The 18,181-nt window shown below is 34.6% G+C and overlaps 1 protein-coding gene across 5 annotated transcripts in view; it reads right to left on the bottom strand.

Annotated features, from left to right (window-relative positions):
- The window catches only part of RPS6KA3 (ribosomal protein S6 kinase A3), a 102,183-nt gene that overhangs the window by 18,005 nt on the left and 65,997 nt on the right, over positions 1-18,181 (bottom strand). For all 5 annotated transcript variants that reach the window (XM_040266266.1, XM_040266269.1, XM_040266267.1 and 2 more), the window contains 11 exons: positions 17,778-17,858; positions 16,705-16,784; positions 16,001-16,107; positions 13,324-13,361; positions 12,950-13,092; positions 12,702-12,772; positions 5,631-5,719; positions 5,380-5,444; positions 5,197-5,299; positions 2,726-2,850; positions 666-791 (listed from right to left, as the gene is read on the bottom strand). In XM_040266266.1, coding sequence (XP_040122200.1) covers positions 666-791; positions 2,726-2,850; positions 5,197-5,299; positions 5,380-5,444; positions 5,631-5,719; positions 12,702-12,772; positions 12,950-13,092; positions 13,324-13,361; positions 16,001-16,107; positions 16,705-16,784; positions 17,778-17,858 — 1,028 coding nt within the window. The remainder of the gene's footprint in view (positions 1-665; positions 792-2,725; positions 2,851-5,196; positions 5,300-5,379; positions 5,445-5,630; positions 5,720-12,701; positions 12,773-12,949; positions 13,093-13,323; positions 13,362-16,000; positions 16,108-16,704; positions 16,785-17,777; positions 17,859-18,181) is intronic.

Below are 18,181 nucleotides of genomic sequence, written 5' to 3'. Positions count from 1 at the left end.
GAAATTCCTTATTGTCTTAGGACACGTAACTAAATTAAAACAGCTAATGATGATATATTTTATGACACTTGTTCTTATTCTTTTATTGGTTCACAGATCCTTTTAAATGTGAAGGATGTATCAATATTTTTGCCATAAAAATGTATACATACAAAATCCAGCATAAAATTTTGAGGAACTCCCTGAAAGCTTGACTATAAATGGGGACTTCTGAGAATAAAAGGCATGATACTAAAAACCAGGTCAGGTGAAAACTGGTACCGCCTTCCTCAAACTGTATGTATGCTGCCTTATCTTTTGAGCTTACAGGGGAATCGATGGTTCCAGATTAAGATCCTGAAGATCACTAGTTAGACATTTAAATTACCTTACCTTTTTATAACAGAGGACACACTTAGCAAAGGAGAGTGTAATTTTTAACTGGTACTAGCATGCATGAATAAGAACTGTTAGAGTTGCATTTTATTTATTTTTTTATTTCTTAAGTAACACTTTATTATTACAGAAGCAATACATGTGCATTGTGGAAAATTTTAAAACACAGAAAGCAAAATAAAATTAAAATATCACATTTCTACCACTATTCATACCTTAATGTACATCCCTTCAGATCTTTTTCTTACTTTTAAGTATCAGAATTGCATTTTAAATCTAAAAACACTTACCTTCACTGCAAACTCCATGTTTGTGGCTTTATGTATACATCTCTTGCAAACGGAGTAGGAGCCAACTCCAATATCTTCTTTTACTTCATACCCATCAGTAAACTGGATACTGTTCCTGTGCAACTGCTACAAACACAATTATAAGTTGATAAAGAGCTCTGTAATGACTTTGGTACATTATGTAATAGAGAAACATCAGCATGTACTATAAATGAATTTAGTAAAATTAAGAATGAATCTTAACTGCACTCATTCTTCTACAACTTTGTATTTCAGAAGTGTCTATGATAAAATGTACAGCAAGAAATGCTCCTTTTAAAAAAGCTTATGTTAAAAAGAGAAAACTGAATATGTACAACAAAAAACATGGAGCTACGTGGTTTCTGACAGCCTTGCCTATTCCCCATTCTACTATCCAAACGGCTATAAGTCTTTGAAGCAAATGGGGAGATGTTTGAAACCTCTGGTATAGAAGAAAAGATTAGAAAGATTCAGAATTAGAACATCTGGATTCTTGTCTTAGATGCACCACTTGTAGGCCATGTACCCTTGAACTTGTGTATTTTCAGAAGGTAAGGATTATAGAAAATAATGTATCTGAAGGTGATACCTATTTTATTGTCACTTTGGACTATAACTAGCCATGCCTTCCTTTCTCTACCCTCAAGTCATAGCTTCACTACAACTCTGTCTAGAGAAGCTGCTAATGGCTTGAGGACTAGTAACAAGGGGTAGGATGATGAACAGCAAATTACTAGTTCTACAAACAGACTGAGGGGAGTTGTTTGGTCTTGCCTACAGTATTGAAGACACCCCTCAGCATGCCTATAGGTTAAAACTTGAATTCTACAGAAAAACTGTTTATGTTTTCTGTTAGGTACAGAAATTTTGACTTAGAAACTTGCCATACATCACATGCCTGTCATAGTAAAAGGGACAGACTACTTAAACATGAACTTTGTTTTAAAAAAAAAAAACACCCAGTGTTTAAATTGATTTTCTAGAAAGTAGAAAGCAGAAGAGGACTGACTTGTGAAAAAAAACTTAAGTGCAAAAACAATTTAATCATCAGGCAAATTGAAGCACTAATTATACCCTAAAAACAGCTCAGTGTTTCAAAAGATGTATCTAGTTCCCTCTATGATTAGGAAGATGAATTAAATTTATCTTTCAATGATATTAGGATGGGAAGAAATAAAATCTAATGGTTTGTACTACTTGTGTTCCTCTAATAATATTTAATTTAGTAGTGCAGTTTTCTGTTACACACACACACACACATTCATAGTCACTCAGAAACCTGCTTCTGTAACTCCTTTTTCTCCTGCACTGACCAACAGAGGGGAAAAGGGAAGTAGGGGGCACCCTGAGGGAGTATCCACAGGCATTTCTTCCTAATGACAATGCAGGCTCCAAAAGAATAAAGACATAAACCTGGAAAACTTAAAATTTAAGTTCATTTTTATTTCTTATCTATTTCTATGCCAGAGGTTGGCAAACTATGGCCTGTGGCCCAAATCTGGTTTAGTGCTAGTTTTTCTAAATATAGTTTTATTGGCACACAGCCACGTTGATTCATTTATGGACAGTCTACGGCTGCTTTTGTGCTACAATGGCAGAGTTGAGTAGTTGCAATATAGATCCATATAGCCTACAAATCCTCAAATATTTATCATCTATTCCTTATAGAAAAAGTCTGCTGACCCCTGTTATAAAACATCAGTGAAACAGGAGACCTCAGCTCATCATATCTGATCTAATAGAGGATGAAACAAACTAGGCCTGATAAACATTCTGAGGCACAGGAGACAAGAGAGACAAGATGGTCATATTGATCTCAACTCTCTTAGAATTCCACTTTCAAGTCAGATAGGTATCCAGGATTTTGGCACATACAAACTTTTCAAAGGCATATGAAAGAAATTTCTAAGGGTCAATGATATATAATGCATTTTAAGCTGCTCACTTAAAGTCAGCAGATCAAATCTAACATAATTATTCACACAATGAACTATATCTTATAACATTTCAAATTTAAAATTACTTAGACATTCACTCACCTGAACAATTGAATGCACACCAACTGTCTGCATAGCTTGGCTTTCATCATCTGAGGTAATAGCAACAAAACTAAACCCCCGAAAAAGCTGATGCGCATTAGCACTAGGTGGAATGCCAGGTGAATCTGAAAATAATAATAAATTACTATGAAGGCAACTGCTTTGAAAGGTAATTAAGGGAAGAACTGTCTACCTTTCTCACTTATTCTGGAATTCTACTTCTCAGGTATTCAGTGCTTTCAGGATAACTCAGTGAGGCACTGTATCAGAACTGTCCTGATGGCTTACTGCCATCACAACTTGGAACATCCTAGTCCCTTAGAGCCCAGAAAATAGCTAATGCATTTGAAGAATATACTAAATGAATGAATTACTGGGTTACTGTTATTCTATATTAGCACTGTCCCAAAGAATTTCCTGCAGTGATGGAAATTTTCTTTATCTGTGCTGCCCAATACGGTAGCCTCTAGCCACATGCAGCTACTGAGAATTCGAGATGTGGTTAGTGTGACTAAGAAGCAAAGGTTTAATTTTAATTAATTTAAATAGCCACATATTGCTACTGGCTACCATATTAGATGAGTGAGTGAAGTTGCTCAGTCGAGTCCAACTCTTAGCGACCCTGTGGACTGTAGCCTACCAGGCTCCTCTGTCAGTGGGATTGTCCAGGCAAGAAAACTGGAGTGGATTGCCATTTCCTTCTCCAGGGGATCTTCCCGATCCAGGGATCGAACCCAGGTCTCTTGCATTGCAGGCAGATGCTTTACACTCCGAGCCACCAGGGAAGCCCATATTGGATAGTCCAGCTCTAAATAATAATCTAACAATGCTATGGCTACTGGTTAGAGGGAGATACAAGGTTCATCTACAGATAATTTAGGAGAAACAAATTTAGTCCAGCGGTCTCAAGACATAACGTCAGAATCTAGAAATCTAAACTCCAGTTAAAATTACTAAATATATAAAATATCAAATGTATATATATAAATTATTCAAACTATTTCTGTGGAATCTATTGGCATTAACAAAACAGAAAAATACTTTATAATACAGCTAATGTTCACTATAAAAATAAATAATAAAAGCATAATAAATGTGTTATTCATAAATATAAAAACCCAACTAGGTATACTAATATTTATAAACATACTCTAAAGGCTACAGGCAAGCAAAAGACAAATCTACTTAAACATCAACTCCACATAAAATTCTTTTTAATATTAGCTTGATATCCTCAGCAATATATATTTAGTGAATTTTACATTAATGTGGCAGTATTATACTGAAAGTGAAAGTCGCTCAGTTGTGTCCAACTCTTTGCAACCCCATGGACTATACAGTCCATGGAATTCTCCAGGCCAGAATACTGGAGTGGATAGCCCTTCCCTTCTCCAGGGGATTTTCCCAACCCAGGGATCAAACCCAGGTCTCCTGCATTGCAGGAGGATTCTTTACCAGCTGAACCACCAGGGAAGTCCAAGAATACTGGAGTGGGTAGCCTATCCCTTCTCCAGGGGATCTTCCCAACCCAGGAATCGAACCAGGGTCTTCTGCATTGTAGGCAGATTCTTTACCAACTGAGCTATCAGGGAAGCCCCATTATACCGAAGACGTCTGCTAAGAGAACCTATCTGGGCAGAACATAAGATAGAACTGCTCCATTCTAAGATTTTCCCTTTATCAAAATAACTTGTATTAAGAAAGCAAAGTAAAATACTTCCATGTATCATCAATTCTATGCATATCATTGCCTATGCATTTGATAAAATTCTATTCGTGTATTAATCCAAATTTCTAAGACTGCCTTATAAAAATAAACACCCTTCAATGCTAATATTATAGGCTGTCAGGCTTTTTTGACTGTAAAGCTGTATAGCCAGATTTAAATGATACACACAAGTACATTTTCTATTTATTTACTTGTCAGTGATAAACCTGGGATTTGATACACCTAAATAAGGGAATATTAAAGTGTAAAACACACCATTATGTGTAATGCACATATAAATTAATGAACTATAGCTTACCATTTAAAAAATCACTTCTCTGTAACAGTTACAACAGTAATTTTAGGATATCCTAATACAGGATATGAATCATTTCAAAGTTATCACACCCCACATAAAATTTAAGCTATGTTTGGGATTTGAACTTTACAAGTATTTCCACGAACACTATTTATGCTGGAGTACTTCATGTGAACATAGCTACAAGCAAATAAATGCACAACCAAATAATGTTTTCAAATCAGTTTAAGGCACAACATAATTTGCTAAAAGATTTAACAAGGACCTTAATTTCTATAACATGCTATCAAGGATTTACTAATGATCTAGTTATTGCAGCAGGGATATTGTATGAAGGGGAGAAATGAGGACAGCATAAAGATTTATATTAGATAAGCTTTTCTGATTGAACAAGAAAAAATATATAGATTGTCTTAGATTTGGGTTTTCACATTTTCTCCTTACCTTTGGGAGTTTTTGCAGTAAACTCAGGATCAAAATAGAAAGTATCTTCAGGCCTGCCAGTTGCAGGTTTAAAAGGTGGATGAATTTCTCTTCTATACAGTTTCTGGAAGTGAAAAAGAGAGCCTTAGTCATGTGTTAATTATTTAAAAAAATATTTCAAGCAAGTTGTCATTCGATACTTACATTCCAGTCTATAGTTGAGAAAAATGAATGTCTTTTAATTTCTTCAACTCCATCTGGTCCTGCACCTATCAAAAATTAATTAGCTTTGATTAAATGGCAATTTTATTTCAAGGATAGATATACAATGCTTATTTAGTCTTCACTTTTAACACCTACCCTAGTACTTCATAATTCCACAACACAAATATCCATCCACCCCCTAGAAAACAAACATCACCAAACACAAAAAAGAAACAAATTAAGAATTTTACCTAATCTGTTTGCAGGATTTCGTTTGAAAAGCATTCGTAAAAGACTCTGGGCTTCTGGGCTCAAAAACTGTGGCATCCCAAGTTTGGCTCTAAATAATAAATCCATACAATAACATTTTATTTTTTGCAGGTATCTGTATTTTATTTTTAAAATGAACTTTTTAAAATCCCAGTCTGAAATTGTAAGTGATCTCATTCAGATGTCTTCAATTTTTATTGCACTTATTTGTCTGTGTGTTTAGTTCTATGTCATTTTAAAAACTGGAATTGATTTACCTTATATTACTTTTAGGTGTACAGCATAGTGATCCAGTATTTCTGCAGACTATATTCTACTTTCAGTTATTATGAGATAATGGCCATAATTTCCTATGCTATATAGTATAACCTTGTTGTTAATCTATTTTATACATACTGGTTTGTATCTGTTAATCCCATACCCCTAATTTGTCCCTCCTGCTTCATCTCTTTGGTAACTGTGTGTTTTCTATGTCTGTGAGTCTGTTTCTGTTTTACATATACATTCATTTGCATTATTTTTTGATTCCACATATAAATGATATCATACAGTATTTGCCTCTCTCTGTCTCACTTAGTACAATGCCCTCAAGGTATATCCATGTTGCTGCAAATGGCAGAAACATTCTATTTTATGGCTAACCATTTTGTGTGTGTGTGCACATGCATGCGCACGCACACCAAATCTCCTTAATCCAATCATCTATTAATGGCGATCTGGGTTGCTTCCATGTCTTGGCTATTGTAAACAGTGCTGCTATGAACACTGGGGTGCATATATCTTTTTGAATTAGTGTTTTCATTTTTTCCAGATATATGCCCAGGAGTGGAACTGCTGGATCATATGGTAGTTCTAATTTTAGTTTTTTGGAGAACCTCCCTACTATTTCCATAGTGGCTGCACTAATTTATTTATGTTCCCACCAAGAGTGTATAAAGGTTCCTCTTTCTCCACATACTCTCCAACACATTTTTATTTGGTTGCTTTGCGCGGCTTGTGAAATCTTAGTTCCCTGACCAGGGATTGAACTTGGGCCCCCAGCAATGAAAGTATGAAGTCTTAACCACTGGGCCACCAGAGAAGTCCCATCCAGTATGTGTTATCTGCAGACTTTTTGATGACAGCCATTCTTAAAGGTGTGAGTTGAAGTTCTATACCATTTTATCACATTTCTAAGTTCCTGTAGCCACCACCAGAGCAAAGGTACTGAACAACCAGGATCCTTCAAGTGGCTCCTTTACAACCCTACCCACCTCCCTCCTTCCCTGATTCCTAAACTCTGGAAACCATAATCTATTCTTCATTTCTATATATTCATCATTTTAAGAATGCCATGTAAAATGGAACCATATAGTATGTAACTTTTTTCGTGCAGCATAATTTCCTTGAGATTCATCCAAGCTGTTGTATTAATAGTTCATTCCTTTTTATTGCCAAGCAGTATTCCATGACAAGGACATGCCACAGTTTGTCTATTTACCTGTTAAAGGACATCTAGATTGTGTCCAGTTTGAGGTATCACGAATAAAGCTGCTATGAACATTTTGGTCAAGGTTTTTGTGTGAACACATAATAGAATGTTAGCCCAAAATCTTGTAATGAATTTTTTCATTTTTCAGAACTTTTTTAAAAAGCACTACTGTAAAAGTAAGATCATCTGGATCTGTTACTAAGATCTCTGTGACTTTGGGAAAGCCAATCCTCCTGAGCCTGTTACCACTTCTTCATAAGCAAGGGGATATGGATGTTAGATTAATGGCTGCCAAATGGTAGACTTGGAACCCTTTCTCAAAAGGAATTTAAGAAATCCAATATTTAAAACTGTTAAGAGAACATGTGTTTCCATATACCTATTTTTTCTTTCCATTCCCTTTAACAGCCCTGAAAGGAAGAGGAGCTGGTGGGAAAGGGGTCTGTGGAACATCTAAGATATCTGTGGTACATCTAAGATATCTGTGGTACAGTCTGAAAACCACTGGCTTGGATAAGCTTGAAGGTCTGTTTCAGCTCTAATATATAATTTTATTCTTTTTCGCAACCTACAAATTAAGGAAACCAATGATCCTGTAAGTATGAAAATAATAACAGAGATGGACAAAATGGCTAGTAGAGAAATTTCTATTTCAGAAATAGATCCATTTATTATTCAGTGAGTTGTTATTGAAGCTACTAGGTGCTAGACACTGCTTAGAGCTGAGCATACACATAAAGACAGCCCCCAATGGTGAGTGATGAAGATGTGTATAGATAACCCTTGTACATTAAGATACAAATCCAGAAGGGCATATGTGAAGAGTGCTAAGGGAACATGTGTGCATGCTCAGTCTCTCAGTCATGTCCAACCCTTCTGTGACCCCACGGACTGTAGCCTGCCAGGCTCCACTAGGACTTCCCAGGCAAGAATACTAGAGTGGGTTGCCATTTCTTTCCCCAGAGGATCTTCCTGACTCAAGTATCGAACTCATGTCTCCTGTTTGGTAGGTGGATTCTTTACCACTAAGCCACCAGGGAAGCTCAAGGGAACCGTAGGGGATATTTATTTTAATATGGGAGATTTTAAAAGGCCTTAAGTGCAATTAAAGGTTGAGAATCTATTCATTTGGTCAGTATTCCTTCAATACTTTACTAAATAACATTAATATCTCTAGACACTAAGCAATAACAACAAAATATTTCATGATCCAATGAGCTTGTGGAATCTCATCTATTATACCCCATGCTGGAGACATAAAATAAAAATATGTTGTATATGAAAGGTTGATAAATGTGAGTTAAGAAATCAGTATTTTTCTAAACATTTGTTTTTAGCATCTCTTTTTCAGACAATACCTATTAACATCTTCTATAATTAGGGTTATGTTAAACAACAGAAACAAGGGGAAACACCACTGTATTGGGTAACACGAATACAGTAGAGATCTTTAAACAGTGGACTAACAGACCATACTTATTTTCAAGAAGGCAATGCCAAGGGAAGTACAGAATGATCTTGAGTGGTAAAAGGTGGTGGGCAGTGGGCTTTCTACTTAGAAGCTTGACCCTATAGTGTGGGTAGGAGATCACCATGGGTAGGAGATCTGAGAGCTATAAGCAGTACAATACAGAGGAAAGGTTGGGAGAGTGAAATATTTCTGAGAGTGAATTTAGTGAATACCTGTGAATGCAAAAGGAAGAAATTAAGAATGATTTCTAGGTTTCTGGCTTGGGAAATAGGGTGCATGGAAATGCTGCTAATTGGGAATACAAGAATAGGAACAGAACAGCAAACAAAGATAAATTTAGCTTAAAAATGTTAAGTCATGCATGTCGTTTGTTTTGGGTGAGACATGCAGGTGAGTAAATGGAAATTCAGGTTTGGCGTCTGGTAAATTAAGAAACAGTGACTTGGGAGTAATTAAAATATTTAATAGTTATTGGAAAGATTGATATTCAGGAAATTGAGTCCAGGGGGGAAGAAAAGCACATCAGAGATGGAACCCTGGGGAACGAGAAAATTTAAAAGGCGGTCAGGAACAGAACAATTTGGGCATTAAAAGTAATGACTGAAACTGGCTAAATCAAACAGATTATTAAATCCCATGAGCTTGTTATAGTTTAAAAAAAAAGGAAAAAGAAAAGTCAAAAGTAACATAAAAACCCAACTCACATTGGACATCACCCCCACTGGAAGTAACTAGGGCTCTGACAATTGGAAATAATTAAGAAAAGAGTCAAGTATTTATTTTGTATTTGTTTGAGTCTAATTTCAAGATAACTAAATAAACCTAGCTGATGAAGAAAAGTTTATCATTTTGGAAAACACCAGCTAATAAATGAACAAATAACAGGAAATACACCATTTAAAGTCCCTAATAAAAAACTGTTTCAAGTAATGATTATCAATGGATGAAACTATTAGATGAAAGCCTGACAGGGAACTTAACAATGGAGGGATCAGCTATAATCACAAGAATTCATCACATACAGTGGTGCAACACAGTGTTGTAAGTCTCCTGATGTGATGTAATAGGGTGCAAAAGCACAAGCTATGGAAATAATCTTGCCAAAAAAGTTTAACCAAAAATGGGATAAAGGAATAAGTGAAAAAATACCACAAAGAGAATTTAAGAAACACCCACATTCCTGGGAAAAGACTAATTGCTATATAACCATGGTAACAAGTCACCAGAACCAGTCAATTGATCAAAGACGATTTGCCTAGGTGAACAGCCTTTCCTTTTTGTTCTTGCAAACTAACCATTCAATAACTGCTGTTCATCCGTGAAAATTAGCCAAACAAGAATGAACTAACTCCAATAACCAGACCTGAGTACCAACAGTCCCACCCAAGTAACTACACTCTTACAGATGATGTCAACTCACTTAAGGCCCTGAAAACCTGCCAGTTCTTGAACTCCACCTTTCCTCCAAACCCTATACAAGAACAGTGGTCTACTATGCTTGGAGAGATGCTGCTGGACCACCATCGCTTTCCCTTACTATAGTAAGCAACAGAACCACCTTTATACTTTTTGTCTCAGATACTGAGAAGTGGTCTTATCTTTTGACAAGATAAATTTAGAAAGTGAAATGATATAAAAATGACTTAATTTCTACAAGTAAACGGCAGGAGAAAAACAGGAGTACACTGTTCTAAATGAACAGAAGCTTAAGAAATATAACCAAAGGAAATGTGCAAACTTGATCTGGGACAGTTTTGGAGAAAACCTGAAAGATCTGGTTAAGGATTGATATTAGATGACTGTTACCATGCAAATTGAAGCAGCTAAGAAATGACATGCCTGGAATGCTTGAAATATCTCAGGAAAGAAGAAAAAAAAAGAAAAGACTAGACAAAGTAAATGCAGCAAAATCTTGATGACTCTTGATTGGTATACGTATGTTCACTGTATTCTATTTTTGCAAACTTATACTGGAAATTTTTCATAAGAGATTTTATAAAGAGAAAGGCAGGCAGAGAAGGAATAGTCAAGCAAAAGAGATCAAAACAGGAATGGTTAGAGAGGTGGGAGCAACAGATAAAAAAGTAGGAAAACTAAGTGGGGAGGAGGAGGCCAGCAGGGTCAACTATTCCTCAAAAAGACCTTTCTTAACTGTCCCACCTAAAACGACTCCTGCCCTCACACTTCAAGAGTACCCTGGCTTACTATCCCCGCTGCTCCTATTACTATAGTAAATCATCGTATTTATTTGTTTAGAGTAATTCCTTTGTTTCCCCCACTAGATCGCAAACTCTGAGACGAAAGAAGATCCTGTCAGTCTTGTTCACACTGCATCTTAAGTACATACATATAGCAAGACCTCAATCATCTGTTGAATGAACTGTGGGGACAAATGATACTAAGAGTCACCTTTCAAACAATCTGTCACTGATTTGAGCAACCAGGAAATTATTGATGACTATAGTGAGAGACGTTTCAACAGGGTGGTGGAAGTGAGCAACAAAAGACTATGGTTATGATAAAAGCAGCCAAAAAGGTAACAAAAAGCATAGACTACTCCTTAAAGAGCCATTGTATCGAGAGAGTGCAGGAAGATGCTGCAGAAACTTGAAAAAAAAGGCCAAGTCAAAGAAATGGTTTGATTTCTTCAACACTAGAGTGTGAGTATTAGTTGAAAGGAAGGGGCCAGAGTAGATAAGAGTGATGAAGGTTCAGTGAACATTTGTTTACATAGCAAATACTTTTTAACGTTTTTTTATTATGAAGGATAACATAAAAGTGCAAAAAACAAAACAAAACAAAAACCCCAAAGTACACAGCTCAATGGCTGACCACAAAGTGAACAGTCATCTGACCAAGAAATATAAGATTTCCAGAACCACTCATCCAATGTAACTACTTTCCTTATTCTGGCACAGGCTTTTGCCATCTAAATATGGACCCTAAAAACTATGTTTTAGTTTGTCTGCTTTTAAAACTTTATAAATAGAACCACCTATGTAGTATTCATTTTTTGTATCTGAATTGCTTTTGCTCAACATTCTTGTGAGGTTACCCAAGTTGTATATAACCGTGGTTTGTTAATTTTCTTGCATGGCACACTACACCCATGGGCAAAAGGCTTCAGCCTATTTTTGTATGGCTTTTGAACTACAAATGGTTTTTACATTTTAAAAGTGTTAGAAAGAATAAACAATACAAATATCTGATAGAGACTGTGTGTGGCCTACAAAGTCTAAAATATTCATAGACAGTCAATCCCTCTTGTAGTCCACTATATGAACTTACCATAATTTATTAGTCCATTCTTCTGTTAACAATCTAATTTCTAACTTTTGGCTACTATAAGTAATGTTGCTATGACTACCCAAGTACTGGTTTCTCAATGTGCAAGAAGTACCTTGATACATTTTTCAAGTTCTCTGTACTGAGTTCTTACATAACTTCTAGATTTATTTCTAGGTTTGATATTTTTTATACTATGGTAAACAGAATCTTTTTTAAAAAATTACATTTTCTGTTGCTAGTATTCAATCATGAAATAGATTTTATTTATTGACCCTTTATCCAGCGACTCTATCAAGCTTTTATTAATACCAAGGATTTATATGAAGATTTGTATCTTTTATGGACACAATCATTTTAACTAAATGACATTTTTTCTTTTTTTTGGCCATGCCACGTTATACGGCTTATAGAATCTCAGTTCCCTGACCAGGGATCAAACCTGGGCCCCTGGCAGTGGAAGTCTGAAGTTCTAACCACTAGATGGCCAGGGAATTCTCAATGACAATTTTATTTCTTCTTTCTAAATCGTAAACTTTTGGTTGCCTTACTGTACTTGTTAGTACCTTCAGAACAATGTGAACAGAAGTAGAATAATGGGCATATTTGTCATATTTCAAATCTTAACGGTAAAGCTTTCAATATTAGCATGAAGATAATTATATGGGTTTGTTCATATTTCAACCATATAATATGAATATCTAATATCAATGAATTTCTTAGTTATTTACTGTACTATATCTAACACTCTAAAATCTCATTTTTTAGTGTAGAGCACTGATTTTTAAATCTCATCAAAACACACACAATTCAAGGCATACTTACTTAAGAATCATAGTCATTGTTTCTTTTCGATCTTTTCCTTGGAAAGGTAGTGTACCAGTGAGCATCTCAAACTATAAAGAAAAATAAGAGGTATTAGTAAGTATAAAATTTTATCAGAAAGACAAAAAGCATCATTTTAATCACAATCAAATCTTCTAAAATTGCTATAGAATAAAATAAGTGATATATTTCTACTATAGTCACTACTGAACTTTTAAAAAAAATACAAAAAAAAACTCAAACCTTACCATTAACACACCAAAAGACCACCAGTCTGCACTCTGAGTATGACCTCGACGATTAACTACTTCTGGAGCCATGTATTCCACAGTTCCACAAAAAGAATATGCTTTCTTTTCATGGTCAATAGACTCTTTACTTAGGCCAAAGTCTGAGAAAATAAATACCAATTTCATAAATACCCTACCATAATTTGCACATACAAAGTTCAAATGTTGACTTCCAAAGTTTACATTAATAGTTCTAATATTCACATTAATTACTTAAAAATTCTAATTCAAGTTTTTAACATAATATGTTACTTAATATATATATCATGATCAACCTTAAAGGAAATTATATAGAGCAGGAGAGACTATTTTAACAAAATGAGGATTTTTACCTGTTAACTTGATATGACCTTCTTCATCAAGAAGAATGCTGAAAGACAACAAAGTCAGAAAATCTTTACAAACCACTAAAGAGAGATTTTTAGAAGCTAAAACTGAAATTACTTTGCTAAGCATCAGACCACTACAGTCATTCCAAAACATTGCTTTAGACTGTAAATAAGAAGGCAAAGGTAAAGGAGGAGAAAAACTATTCTTTTGGACATACACATATAACAAATCTCAAAGGCAAAGTGATATAAACTTGTATTAAAGAGCCAGGGACACTTGAGAACTATGAGGAAAAGAACTAAAACCTATTCCTGTAAGTTGCTCTTTCTAGTGCTTTTCTGCATAGGTAGCCTAACTAAACTCCCTGGTGCTTGAACAATAGGCAAAGGGTCTGGAAATTTAAGCCAAATGTGTTAGAGCTGTCATTTTCTTGGTCTTTTAAAAGGCATCTGACTTAGTCATTCCTTCCTAGTTTATTTTCTGACACAACTTACACAATCCTCTTCTCTTCAACACACCTTCCTCACACTCCTTGCTTTTCTTAGATTCATCCTTTTATTGTGTATATTGGTATTACCCAGTGTTTTCTTTTTCAGTAAACTGAGAGCTCCTTGAGACTTTGACCTTATTCATCTTGTAACTCAGTGTCTGGCAGAGCACAGATAAGAAATGTACATTGCATGAATGACACCAGTCTGTAAAGGGCCAATACAGCATACCAAAGACTTTGGATTTCTTCTCAAGGGCAATGAAGATCATAAAAGATTTACATGCAAGGAAGGCAGAGATAATCAAATCTGTGATTTTAGAAAACAATTTAGAAGGAAAAATAAAGAATATTTATTGTACTCTTAGGTATGGGTTATGATAAAGAACAGAAAGCTAACCAAAAAAATCACATGGATCTCAATGAAGTTATGAGCCATGCCGTGAAGGGCCACCCAGGACAGACAGGTCATGGTAGAGTTCTGACAAAACGTGGTCCACTGGAGAAGGGAATGGCAAACCACTCCAGTATTCTTGCCTCAAGAATCATGGACAGTATGAAACGGCAATATAATATGACACTGAAAGGTCAGCACCCAGGTCAGGAGGTGTCCAACATACTATGGAGGAAGCAGAAAAATAGCTCCAGAAAGAATGAAGAGGTCGGGGCAAAGTGGAAACAATCCTCAGTCGTGATGTGCCAGGTGGTGAAAGTAGTCTAATGCTGTAAAGAACAATACTGCATAGGAAACTGGAATGTTAGGTCCATGAATCTAGGTAAATTGGATGTGGTTAAGCAGGAGATGGCAAGAGTGAACATCGACATATTAGGAATCAGTGAACTAAAATGGATAGCAGTGGGTGATTTTAATTCAGATGACCATTGTATCTACTACTGTGGGCAAGAATCCCTTAGCAGAAATGGAGTAGCCCTCATAGTCAGTAAAAGTCTGAAATGCAGTACTTGGGTGCAATCTCAAAAATGACAGAATGATCTTGGTTTGTTTCTGAGGCAAACCATTCAACAACACAGTAATACAAGTCTATGCCTCAATCTAATGACAAAAAAGCTAATGGTTCTATGAAGACTTGCAAGACCTTCTAGAACTAACACGCTAAAAAGATGTCTTTTTCATCATAGGCACTTGCCTCCAAGTCCATCCACACTGCTGCAAATGCCAAAATTTTGTTTTTTTTTATGGCTGAGAAATACACACATCTTTTTTATCCATTCATCTACTGGTGGACGGTTAGGTTTCTTCCATATCTTGGCAAGTATAAATAATGCTGCCATGAACACTGGAGTATGTGGACTACATCTCAATAAAACTATTTTAAAAAATTCTTGATAGAACAAGGTTCTTGTTTATATCCTTTTAAAAAAAGGATGAAAAAAAACCCTTTCTTGCTCAAAGTGGTAGACAGTAAACACTGACAAATTAAAGCACAGAACTGTGTGCAATTTTTAAATATTAGTTTCTTGGTAACCACTACTATAAAAGTAATGTAAAATTTGCTCAACTCACACTAAAAATTTGAAATCACGTCAAGAAGAAAATTTTCAATAAATGGTCTTTGGAGGAAACAATTAGCTCCATGCCATCCCTCATACTAAAATTTTTCTAGATGGAGTTAAAAGTTAAAAAAAAAAAGAAACCATGAAATTAGAAGAAAAAAAATCTGATCATGAATTTAGTCAAGTTAGAGAATTATGGCTCCTAAGAATAGAAGCCATAGAAGAGATCTCAAAAGATTGGTAGACCTGAGAAAAAAATACTCGTACAGGTTAAAATAATATAAAATTTTAAAATAAACTAGAAAAGCATATCTATAATATATGTCAAATGGTAAAATCTTAGCTTATAAAGAATGGTCTCTTACAAATCAATGAGAAAAACATAATCCTCCAAAAGAAAAACTAGCAAAGGCAATGAACAGAAAAATCACACAAAAAGACAAACTGCCAATAAATCTATGAGCATAGATTTGAATGTAAATGAAAATAAGATAACATGAACAGATATTTTGATGAACAGAAATTTAAAAGTATGAGAATACAGAGGGTTAGCAGAAATGTGAAGCACAGGCACTCTAACTCAATGTTTGTGGTAGTTCTATGAAATAACATTATTTTGTTTTACCGTTTAAATAATTACATTACATTGTATTAAACTTAGCAGCATGATTCCTTACTTTTCTGGTTTTAAGTCTCTATAGATTATTCCCAGGCTGTGTAGATGGTCTAAAGCAAGTGCAAGTTCAGCCAAGTAGAATTTGACATCTTCTTCTGTGAACATCACCTAAAATAAAATAATAATTTTTCTGTCTTTATTTTCTTTTGGTGTTTGCTATTTTTATTTAAAGTTCCACTCTACAGTTTAAATATTAAAAGTTATAAATATGCTAATTAGATGTAGTTTCCTATACAATTCACTTATGGAAGATATTTGCAAAGATGATTATATCAGCCAATTAATGACTTACTAAATGCTAAATATGCATTGTGTGGGAAATAATTTTACATTTTGTTAAATAACAACGATATTGTTTTTGCCACTGTTGCCCCACCATAATAAAATCTTAGAAATGAAAAATGATCTTTACAATGCATGCTGAATTTCCACTACTGATTGTTCAAGGATATTTGTTGATATATTATTGCTTCTGAAAAACCTAAAACTAAAAGAAGCAGGACAAAAGACAGTTTATCAATTTAAAAATCTACCTTCAGAATAAATTCAAAAGTTAGGAAAATAACTCTTTTTGGTTCTGATTCTTCAATGTAAGAATCGTGTGCCACTTGAGAAAATATGATAAGCGTAATATTGAAACATAACAGAGCTTTACTTAAAACAGGATGCATATAAATAGATTTAAAATAGAGATTAATTATATACCTCTTTGGATAAGCGTGTAAACAAATCTCCTCCCCTGAGAAAGTCCAATATAAGATACAACTTCCCTTCAGTTTGAAAAGCTGAAAGAAGAAATAAAAATTTCCATTTAATTCATAGTTTAATTTTGGGGGCTTACATTAGGTCAACTCATTCACAAATAAATACTATTTTAGCAATTAATGACTATATCATCAGTTCAGTTCAGTTCAGTTCAGTCGCTCAGTCGTGTCCGACTCTTTGCGACCCTATGAATCGCAGCACGCCAGGCCTCCCTGTCCATCACCAACTCCCGGAGTTCACTCAATCTCATGTCCATTGAGTCGGTGATGCCATCCAGCCATCTCATCCTCTGTCGTCCCCTTGTCCTCCTGCCCCCAATCCCTCCCAGCATCAGGGTCTTTTCCAATGAGTCAACTCTTCACATGAGGCAGCCAAAATACTGGAGTTTCAATCTAAACTAATTTTTATTTACAAGTTAATCACCAATTCCTCTTAGTTTTCATGTAGAAATGTTAAATGCAGTGTTTCTTATTATGGAACCACTAGAACATTTGTTAGATTTTATTCAGGCAATAGTCTCTCAAGAATACAATAGTTCTAAAACATGTGGTCAGTAAGAAAAATTCCTAACAGAAAAGACTTACTTAACCATGAAACAAAATACAAAAACCATGTCACTTAACTACAAAAAAAATGTGGACTGGTTAGCTTTAATTACACATCATAAGAACATCAGAATGTCTATATTAGGGATTTTTCTTGCTTTTAAGTTAGGCTAAAATATTGGCACATTATTATTAATTATTATAATTTTTAAATGATTATTATTACCCATTCCTATGGCTATTACTCAGAAACTATAATGTTTAAAATAAACATGAAACTAAATGCAATAAAATCTTTTAAAATTTATCTAAGAAGTATTGGTTCAATTTCCATGACTTACTATATGTATCTACTAGACATATATTAATATATACAAGTAAATTTTATATACATTTGTATATATGCATGCAATCAGGGAATGGGAAAATGAGGTAAAAGGATGAAGTAGGAGGTTGTTCATAACTTACCATAATGCAACTTGACAATAAAAGGATGGTTAACTTCTACCAAGATATCACGCTCCATTTTTGTCCGAACACGGTCTCGAACTATAAAATATTGCACATATGGCTATACTGCAATAGCTTCCAGGGACAAGCTTTGAAATAAAATCTCTTTGGTGACTACATTAAATAAAATTTTGCTTATATGTATAAAAGTATGAATTCACACAGAAATAAAATTATTATGTATAAACAAAACTATTCATTACTCTTAAATTTTTAACATTAACTAATTTTTTAACTAAATTGTATTACCAGAATAAATTGGATATATTTATAAAACCTGTGTTCTACATTAAAAAAATAGAGAACATATTAGATGTTGGCTTTAACATCAGATTTATAAGTATTTTGATCAAAGTTATGAA

Source organism: Oryx dammah, unplaced genomic scaffold (genome assembly GCF_014754425.2).
Source record: "Oryx dammah isolate SB20612 unplaced genomic scaffold, SCBI_Odam_1.1 HiC_scaffold_23, whole genome shotgun sequence".
In the NCBI taxonomy this organism is placed as follows: Eukaryota; Metazoa; Chordata; class Mammalia; order Artiodactyla; family Bovidae; genus Oryx; species Oryx dammah.
The sequence above is the reverse complement of the archived record's forward strand: the minus strand, read 5'-3'. Positions and strand labels throughout refer to the sequence as shown.